The sequence below is a fragment of the Nicotiana tomentosiformis genome, chromosome 10 (assembly GCF_000390325.3).
Source record: "Nicotiana tomentosiformis chromosome 10, ASM39032v3, whole genome shotgun sequence".
NCBI classification, from domain to species: Eukaryota; Viridiplantae; Streptophyta; class Magnoliopsida; order Solanales; family Solanaceae; genus Nicotiana; species Nicotiana tomentosiformis.
The window spans coordinates 12,291,629-12,302,876 of NC_090821.1; the positions used below are offsets into that span (position 1 = coordinate 12,291,629).

At 38.5% G+C, this 11,248-nt stretch overlaps 1 protein-coding gene across 1 annotated transcript; it reads left to right on the top strand.

Annotated features, from left to right (window-relative positions):
* Nucleotides 1-10,037: 10,037 nt before the first annotated feature.
* Nucleotides 10,038-10,986, top strand: LOC138899768 (uncharacterized). Its single transcript, XM_070186457.1, has 2 exons — nt 10,038-10,097; nt 10,561-10,986. Exons 1-2 carry the CDS (start codon nt 10,038-10,040, stop codon nt 10,984-10,986), a joined length of 486 nt encoding a protein of 161 aa, XP_070042558.1.
* Nucleotides 10,987-11,248: the final 262 nt, after the last annotated feature.

Genomic DNA, 11,248 nt, shown 5'->3' on the forward strand with positions numbered 1-11,248 from the left:
AAACTTCCATTGATTTTCCTATTTGTTTTTTGAACATTCGATTTACTAGGCATTGGTATGTTACACCAGCATTTTTAAGACCGAATGGTATTAATTTATAACAGTAGGTACTGTACTTAGTGATAAACGAGGTCTTTTCCTGATCCTCCAAGTTCATCTATATCTAGTTGTACCCGGAGTAGGCATCGAGAAAACTAATAGTCTCGTGGCCGGCCGTGGCATCGATCATACGATCAATACTAGGCAAAGGAAAAGAATCCTTAGGGCATGCTTTGTTCAGGTCTTTATAATCTATACACATTCTAAGTTTGTTTCCCTTCTTAGGGACTACCACCACATTTGCTAGCCATTTGGGGTATTTTACCTCTCGAATGGATCCTATTTTGGTTACCTCGTACTTGATGAAGGCATGTTTGACCTCGGACTAGGGCCTTTATTTTTTCTTTACTGGATAGAATTTCGGATCCAAGCTTAGTCTGTGAGTGGTTATTTCTGGTGGGATCCCTATTATGTCAAGATGGGACCAAGCGAAACAATTCATGTTAGCTATAAGAAATTGAATAAGCTTTTTCCTGAGCTCGGGATCTAACCTCGTGCCCAGGTATACCTTTCGCTCGGGGAGATATTCGATTAGCGTGATTTGCTCCAATTCTTCGACCGTTGATTTGGTAACGTCAGAATCATCAGGGACCACGAAGTATCGAGGGACCCCATAGTCATCGTCTTCGTCAGTCTTATGATTCTCTAGTTGGGTCGAGGCTGGCGTTTGTGATTGCTATTTGGTATCCCGTTCCTCCTTCGAATCTGATCCCTTTGTTGATGATAGTGAAGATATCGGAATCACTTCATCGACGACAAACATTTCTTTTGTGGTCGGTTTCTCCCTATAGATCATTTTGATTCCCTTCGATATTGGGAATTTCAGAATCTGGTGTAGGGTCGAGGGCACTGTTCTCATGTTGTGGATCTATGTCCTCCCGAACAGGGCGTTATATCTCATATCACCCTCGATCACGTTGAACTTAGTTTCTTGGATGATCCCGTCCACGTTTACTGGCAAGATTATCTCGCCCTTAGTAGTTTCACACGCCATATTGAATCTGTTTAGCACCAGGGTTTTGGGCATGACCTTGTCCTGTAGACCGAATTTCTCTACGACCCTTAATCGAATGATGTTGGCCGAATTACCTGGATCAATTGACACACGCTTAACTTGAGTTTTATTCATAAGTACAAATATTACCACTGCATCGTTATGGGGTTGCATGATTCCTTCAGTGTCTTCGTCACTAAAGGACAAGGTTCCTTTAGGTGTGTAATCCTGAGTCCAAGATCACTTCTATCTTAGAATAAACATCTTAGTGCATTTAAGCACCGGCCCCTAGGGGACATCGATCCCTCCGATGATCATGTGGATGATGTGTTGTGGCTCTTCTTGTTCGTTTTGTTTATTGAAATCTCTGTTTTTGAAATGGGTTTTGGCCCGGTCACTTAAAAATTCTCAAAGGTGCCCTTCATTGAATAACTGGGCTACCTCCTTTCTCAACTGCCTGCAGTATTCAATTCTGTGGCCATGGGTGCCATGATACTTGCACATTTGATTGGGATTTCTCTGGGCTGGATCGGACTGCAGAGGTCGAGGCTACTTAGTATCTTTGATGCCTCCAATAGCCGACACGATGGCGGATGCATCAATGTTGAAGTTATATTATGATAATCGTGGTGCTTCCTTAGGTTCGGTATGCCTGTCGAGCCTATTCTTGTTCATCAACCCCCGAATCCCTTGGCCTCGATCGCTTCTCCTTTTGCCTCATACGGAGTTACGTGTAGGTTCGCTACCCCTACGATCATCGTTATACGGTTGATATCGGTCCTTGTTCGACCTTGGTTCTCGGTCGATGTCCTTTTTAATAACGGACCCAGAACCCAACAGGTCATCTTTCACTCTAATCTTCGATTGATATCGATTGTGTACATCGGCCCAGGTAACAGCCGGGCACTCGATCAAATTCTGCTTCAACTGTCGTAAAGCCATCGAGCTTCGTTCGTTCAGTCCTTGAGTGAAAGCTTGAACAGCCCAATCGTTCGTGACCGGTGGTAGATCCATTCGTGCCATTTGGAAACGAGATACGAACTCTCTTAGCATCTCGTTATCTTTTTGCCTTACCTTGAAAAGGTCTGACTTCCTGGTCTCGACCTTTGTGGCTCCGGCGTGTTCTTTTACGAAAGAATCTGCAAGCATAGCAAAAGAATCGATAGAGTTAGGCGGTAAATTATGACAGCATATCATTACCCCATTCGACAGGGTTTCCCCGAATTTCTTCAATAGTACGGATTCGATCTCGTCGTCTTCTAGATCGTTCCCTTTAATGGCATATATGTAAGAGGTGACATATTCGTTGGGGTCGGTCGTCCCATTATATTTAGAAATTTCGGGCATGCAAAATTTCTTGGGGATCAATTTGGGAGACACGCTCAGGGGGAAAGGCTTTTGTACAAATTTTTTGGAATCCAAGCCGTTCAATACCGGTGGTACCCCCGGGATCTGATCAACCCTGGAGTTATAAGTTTCTACTTTTTTGTCATTTGCTTCAATCCTCTTTTCTCCTGACTCAATTCGTTTTGTCAGTTCCTCGAACATCTTAATAATTTCGGGATTAGTCCCCGATTCTTGTTCATTTGATCTTACTACAATTGACCCCGTTTTGTGGGTGACTTCTCGGGGTGGACTGGGCTTGGCCCTACTCAATGCCTGGGTTTGGTTCTGCAACTGAGCTATTGCTACCTGTTGAGCTTGCAACATTTCGAAAATCATGTGCAGGCTGATCTCGTCTTCTTCAATATTTTGGGTATTTCGAACTGCAGATCGAGTTCCACCGTGAATGCTGTTTTCGGGGTCGGAACGTTGATTCGTCTCAATGGCCACATGTGAATTAACGTCAATTGGATCTACGGCCCGAGCTCCAACGGGATCGATGGGTGGCCTTTCATCCCCGGTCGCCAGGTTGTTGTTCTCATCTTGAAGGCCAGCTTTGTTGTCGGTAGGTAAGGTAATTAATTGAGAGTTCATCATTTTTAACCTGAAATCAAAGACACTTCCAAGAGCAAGTGTAAAATGGTGTGTTTTGCATAGATTCGTACCAAACAACCACTGTTATCCTTGTCCTCATGGTGGGGGCCAAATTATTTACCCGAAAAATGGATAGAGTTGAATTTATACATGGTTCTAAGGATATGTGGTATAACTTGGTACAAATTGGAAAAATAAGTAGAAATATATTGAATATTGACTGTAAAAAGGAATGAATACAAATCAAATTTGAGTAAAGAATGATTGATAAATGAACAAGATGAATCAATGTCCAAAGCCCAAAAATGATAATATTTGCTATATGTGTGTAAATCTCAATAATCTCTGAAATGTGAGAGTGTATGAATGTATGAATGTCAATCTATGAATCAATGAAAAATCCCCCCTTCAATGAATAATAACCACTCTTAATATAATGGATGAATCCTACTTTAGATATAATTAAAAATACATTGTGGAGATCCCATGATAGATTAATTAATTAGCTTTTCCTTGATTTCCGCTGAGATTCTCTCCCCAAGTGCGGCTATAACGGCTTTTTTGTCCATTGGCTCGATCTCGATCTTGGTCGGTCTCGATATTGGCCGGTCTCTGTATTGGTCTCGAGCTCGATCGGTCTCTGGATCTTGAGCTCGATATTGACTCGAGCTCAGTATTGATCGTTCTCTGGATCTTGAGCTCGATAACATAACTTCACATCATAGCTCGATATTATAATGACGATCCTCGATCCATCATGCTCCAATCTTGATTAAATACACGAAGGGCAAACTCAATTTTGACCGTATACATTAATCATCTCCACCGATGCTGCTATTTTAGTTTACATGTGTGTCTATATTCGATTCCTATTTAGATTAGGACTTTTAAAATTATAACAACCGGGAGGATATTTTTAGTTTATTTAGGCAAGGGATTTATATGAATAAAATTTACTCGATTTAACTTCCTTAATACTAGGAGTTTTTACCTAATTTCAATAAGGAAATGATTTGATTCATAGGCGTAAATATTAGAGAAAATAATTAAATGATTATGTTGTCTAGTGTGAAATTAATTTTTGATGGGTAAAAAAGACGAACGACATTTCGTTAAGGTCTTTGTACTTTTGATATAGTATAGATTATATTTAATTTTGTGCTACAATCATACCTGGTGGTTTGTCCAATTTCATTATTAGATTGTGAACCCAAACTTTATACTTATAAGAAACAATAATTTAATCTTCCGTATTTAAGCTAAATTCTATACACTAAATTATTTACTATATAAGTAAAGGACATAGACTAATATATGATCTATTTAAAATTTTATGAAAATTAAATAAATAATTATTATATAATAAATACTATATTCACACTCATGTTTTATAGCATATATCCCAACAAAACAATATTTTGGTTCCTTCACTTGAGAGGGATTCATATAAGCAGTATCAGCGTTTCATATTCTGTTTCGTTTCAGCATATGATGACTTAAAACTAGTGGAAAGAATCAAATCGAATCAGCATGATATTATGGGAATGACGGACCATCTTGTATCATAAAGAGTTTTAAACATGATTAATAGGGTAAAAGAATTCTTATGATTTCAAATCACATAGAAGATAAATGTAGGTAATATTTCAAAAAACAATTACTTGATAAATAAGACGTGTTACTTATTATAATAGGTTAAAATACACGGATAGTGTAAAGGAATTTCACATTACTAGTGTATATATTATATACATTGTATGTGAACTTACACATAGATACACAACACACATGTATATGTACATATGATGTATAAATATTGGAAGGACGTGCAATAGTTTATCCGCTTAGTAAATTAGCACTGATTCGGCACGTTTTGCTACAAAAGCTTCAACAACTCACAAAAATGGAGTCACCTTTAGGGAAATTTATAGTCTTTGTCGCGGGGATGTTTGCATCTACACATTGTAGAGAAATTGTATTATCTCCGTCTTATTTTACGTGATATACTTTTTTGTTATTTATACAAAAAATCCTATTGCTCTCATTTTCTATTAATGTTATGATATGTTGTTATATAAAAGTTCACATTTTTAAGAAGATAAAATATGAAAAGATGTGTAGAACACTCACCACCTCTTATTTAATTATTGAAGGTAATAAATTTAACTTGTGTGTCAAAAATCCTCGTTTGTTTCTTAAATTCGGTACTCGATCTACCACTATCACCTAAAATTAGACGGACGGAGGAAGTAACAACTTGAGATTTGAGACACTCTGTTCGGAATAAAGAAGGCTGACTGTGAATAGATTTGAGTTGGAAAAACCAAATGAAGCAATGATAAATGAACAATAACAATAACAATAGCTACAACAAATAAGAATATTGATTTGAATATGTGGAATTATGAAACAATAGTATAGGACACAGCACACATGCCAAATATATGTTCATACGATATATAGCTAACTACTTAACTGAAAAAGAAGAGTGCTTTTATCTTTCTTTTTTTATATATGTTTTATTACATAACCAGTATAATTCCGTTGTCATTTACTTTTACGACCTAAATTAGTGGGTGCTTTTATCTTTCTTTTTTTATATATGTTTTATTACATACCAGTATAATTCCGTTGTCATTTACTTTACGACCTAAATTAATGGGTGAATCGATAATCGAAGAGATTCTAGATAGTTTTAAACAAATAGTAATAAAAATAAAAGGAAGTATACAATCGCCGAAATGGGAATAAAAGGAGACAAGCTTAAATGAAGCGCAGACCCCTCAATTTGCTAGTAATAAGACTTTAGTTCTATCTGGTTTGGGTAGTCAATCATTAGATTAGAACAATTATATAGTATCATTTAGAAATCGCATATGAAAAATAAAAAAAAGCTTATATCTATATATAGCTTTGACAGAGTAAACCTTAGTGCTGTCATTATCTAAAAAGAATAAGAAATATAAGAGGTGATGTTGCAAGACCTATTATATTAATTGGACATGCAACCATTCATCTAATTGTCGGCTCCATCTCCCTCTCAAATTCGAATTTGTAGAAAGTGTCAAACCTTTCTGCTTCGGTCCATCTAAGTCTCTCAAAGACAAGTTACAATCCTAGCTAGATTCAGAACTAACCCGTCTGGGTCGCTTAATTGTCTGGGTCGCTTAATTCTTGATGTTTTTGTCCAAAAATCAGATGGCATTTACCTGTCTTGGTTCTGTGCATATTTGTGATTCATATCAAGCAGCCTTGAAAATTTCGGTTTTGTGATTCTTCTATCACTCATAAAACTCTACGTACGCCAAAAAAAAGTAATGCCTTAATGTCATTGTGCATTTAAAACAAGGTTGACTATATTGTCTTATGATATATGTGCTTTGTGCCGTCTATTAATGTCAAAATTAGTCTCTCACATCATTGCTCTTTTTATGTATATTTGTTTCATGGATGAATCTTTCCATAATTCGTTTCAGCCAATTTTAAGAATCTCCTTTTCTTTTTTTCATGTAGTTAACAGTGGGTATGAAATGGTACATTATAGCTCTAATTATGATATCTTGGTTATTAGACTATTTCCTCAAAGATAACCAATTTTTAGGATTTTGGCAGTTTTGTGAATTGTTTCAAACCTATAGAGTTACAAATTACCTAAGCTTAACAGTCTATTGTGCTAGTAGTCACCAAAATGAGAACTGAAAGAATAAGAGATTGCAATTCAAAGTCATAGATAGAGTTATACGTATTAAAAAAATATTGCAGCAATGGTACTGGGATTTGAAACTTTGAAAGGGATATATCACAGACCCTTGTTATCGGGGTATTATCAGTTTTAGCCTGCGCCAGAACTATTTACCTTTGATAGCGAAAAAATGTATAATTTTTGTATATAACATACAAAAAAAAAAAAAAAAAAAAAAAAAATATATATATATATATATATATATATATATATATATATATATATATATATATATATATTTATTCGGCTATTATTTTAAGACCAGGTATATAGTGTCATTTTCCCTAAGTTCTCCACCAAATGTCAAACAGATGGGAAGCACCAGGCCCAATGGGCCCATTACTTTGCAGATATGGCAACATAGACACCTGTGCGGCGAATAAACAAACCGCGTGTATATAAACACATTTAAGAGCTTTTATTCCTAAAATAGCCGGCAAAGGATGGGCTGCCTTAAGGCAGATTAGGCCCACAAAACAATTCTTTTTTACTAGCTTACACATGGGCTTGAGGCCCACCAGGCCACATAGGGGGCCCATTGTTTAGTTTGAATTACTTATCTTAAGAGGACACCTGGAAGGAAAAAACAGCGCGAACTAATTTTAGCCATTTAGTTGAGGCCACGTGTCCACTTAGTGATTGAATGCAGTAGATACATACATATTAAGAATTGAGGTATGAGCGTCAAGTATTGACTTGTTCTAAGGTTTTTTCTAAAGGTGGTCATTAATTTTTCTGCGGCCAACTGAAGTCAAACCCTGGTGCAAAGCTTATTCACTTGAAGTAAGGCAGTCTTGTGTTAATGCTTTCCTTAGTTGGAAATACTTTAACAATAAAGTTGGATCCAGAATTTAAATCAATAGGTTTAATTTTTAACACTTTGAATATTGAAGTTATCAAATTTTTAAAGCTATTGGTTAATATCGACGATTTATTGTAATTATAGTAAATTTCTAAATATAAATTTATGATAAAAGCAGAGGGTTTACATATACCCGGTACTGTAACGCTGGATCCAGCACTGTCCAGCGAGGGTCATGCTTGGTACTTGGCATGGGTGACAAAGCACGACAAATATAATATTAGCAGACCATTTCTCAACACTATCAAGTAAAACCAGTGTTTGCGGACGAGGACAAATCGGCCATGGGCACTATATATGTGTCTAGACAATAATATGTGTATGTGTATACGGTTAAATCGGGCTCATCCGATTTTACTATTTGATCGAGACCGGAAGGTTGCATCGAAGGATGGCCTCGTAACGAAACAGACTAAATCACGAGGATAAGGTACCGAGTTCAGAATCGAGGTACCCGTCGAGATCGAGACTAGTATCGATCGAAGCCAAATGAGACAGAAAGGCGAGATATTCGTGACTGGTCGAAGATCATGGCGTAAATCTCGGAATGGATCAAATCAGAAACGGTTAATTAGCTAATCATGAGATTTCCTTCTGTAATTAGAATTATACCATAAGCGAAATTTCTCTACTATTTAAAGGGGGTTCTAATCATTTGTAATACACATTGTTCACAGATATCAAAGCAATATAATTCTCTTTCTCGTTTATACTATTGTTCATCAGCTTATTATATTTTAATTGTTCTTGCATTAACCAGTTCGAGGGTATCCAAACTCGAGGGCTGAGTTCCATTCTAACACTGGTTTGCTTTACTTTATAGTTCATTTATGTTATTAATCTTCATATTTATCAATTGGTATTAAGTGAAATCACATGTTCTTAGAACCACATTATAAGTTTAATTGTTATCTAATTTTAAGGGTAAATAGTTTGGCGCCCACCGTGGAGCCAAGGATAATAGTAATTGCTTAATACTAATTCCGATAACACACACTACTTTACACTTGTTCTCGTAAGAAACTTTGTTTTCAGGATAAGTATGTCAAACTCACAAGCAGCGCCTACATATGGTGACAGCGACCTTGGATTTCACGGGGAAATTGACAATATAGCCGCCCCAGGGATCGAGGCGCCTCAGGCTGACCTCGAGGGAGCACCAATTGCAAATTCCGTCGATGTCAGTTCACATGTCACCCTAAATGCAAATTTGGGCATTGATCCCGAAGGCAGCGTACGCAGGGAAGTTCAATCAGGTGGTCGAGGTAAGCAGGGCAGAGAAGATGGTGGAGTTAGCCTCCAACTAATATTCTAAATGTTACAGGCTCAACAAGCCGCTATAGCACAACTACAAAACCAAAAGTCATCCACAAGACCGAGCCTGTGCCGGAAAGGTCGAACGCCAACGAATCGGGGACTGACCTCGCCATTATGAAAATGCTCGAGGAGCAAACTAAACGGATTGAATCGGGAGAAAAGAAAATTGAGGAAAATGACAAGAAAGTAGAGACATACAACTCCCGGGTTGACCAAATACTGGGAGCACCGCCGATTCAAAAGGGTATGGATTCAAAGAAATTCGTGCAGAAGCCTTTCCCTCCAAGTGCGGCTCCGAAACCCATTCCGAAGAAATTCCGAATGCCAGAAATTCCTAAGTACAATGGGACCACCGACCTTAATGAGCATGTCACTTCTTATACATGCGCAATAAAAGGGAATGACTTGGAAGACGATGAGATTGAATATGTTCTACTGAAGAAATTTGGAGAAACCTTGTCAAAAGGAGTAATGATATGGTACCACAATTTGCTGCCTAATTCCATCGATTCCTTCGCCATGCTTGCAGACTCCTTCGTAAAGGCACACACCGGAGAAATAAAGGTTGCGACTAGGAAGTCGAACCTCTTCAAGTTGAAACAAAAAGACAATGAAATGTTGAGGGAGTTCGTATCTCGGTTCCAGATGGAACGCATGGAACTACCACCGGTCACAGACGATCGATTTGTTCAAGCCTTTACTCAAGGTTTGAACGAACGAAGTTCGGTGGCATCACGACAGCTTAAGCAGAATTTAATTGAATATCCAGCAGTAACCTGGGCCGATGTACATAATCAGTACCAGTCAAAGATCAGGGTAGAGGATGATCAATTGGGGACCCCTTCCGGTTTCGTTTATCAAAACAAGCCTGTCAGCAGAACTCAAAGAGTTATCGACAGAGAACCCCGGTCGAACAGAGATCGGTATCAACCATACAATGCATCATAGAAACAGCGGCCCAGGATGCAAACCCATCCGAAATGATCGAAGGAACGATCAAGGACAGAGCTCTCGAGGGCTCATGAGCAAAAGTGGCTTCGATAAACATGTCGATCCCACAAAAGCACGACGATTATCAGAATACAAATTCAGCATCGACGCATCAGGTATTGTGTCAGCCATTGGGAGAATCAAAGATACTAGATGGCCCAGACCCCTACAAACCGATCCGTTCCAAAGAAACCCCAATCAAATATACAAATACCATGGTACACATGGTCATAGAACCGAAGACTACAGACAACTAAGGGAGAAGGTGGCCCGTCTATTCAACGAGGGTCACCTTCGAGAATTCTTGAGCGACCGAGCTAAAAACCATTTCAGAGACAAGGATGCAAACATGAAAAATGAGTAGGAATAACCACGACACGTGATTCACATGATCGTTGGTGGGGCCGATATTCCACAAGGGCCCGTGTTCAAACGCACTAAAGTATCAATCACCAGGGAAAACCGAACTCGAGACTATGTGCCAGAAGGCACTTTATCATTCAATGATGAGGAAGCAGAAAGATCTCACAACCCCACAATGATGCTTTGGTAATCTCTATCCTTATGAATAAAATTTAGGTTAAACGTGTTTTAATTGATCCAGGAAGCTCGACCAATATTATTCGATCTAGGGTCATAGAGAAGCTCGGCCTACATGATCTGATCGTACCCGCAACTCGGATTCTCAATGGATTCAACATGGCGAGTGAAACAACTAAAGGTGAAATAATCCTACCAGTAAATGTGGCCGGGACTATTCAAGAAACAAAGTTTCATGTGATCAAGGGCGATATTAGATACAACGCACTGCTCGGAAGACCCTGGATTCATAACATGAGGCCAGTCCCCTCAACCCTTCACCAAATACTGAAGTTCCCAACACCGGATGGAGTAAAAACAGTGTATGGGGAACAACGTGCTGCCAAAGAGATGATTACGGTCGACGAAGTAATACCAATATCAGCGCTTTCATCAACAAAGGGATCAGAGTCCAAAGGAAAATAGAAAGCTAAATAGCAACCATAGCCACTAGCCTCGACTCAGTCGGAGAAGCAGGGAACAGACGAGGACGATGACTACTGGACCCCTCGATCCTTCATAATCCCCGAGAATTCTGACGTCACCAAATTGACAGTCGAAGAGCTGGAGCAATTCATACTGATCGAGCATCTACCCGATCGAAAGATATACCTGGGTACGGGGTTAACCCCGGAGCTTAGGTAAAAACTCATTAAATTTTTTATCAATAATATGGATTGTTTTGCTT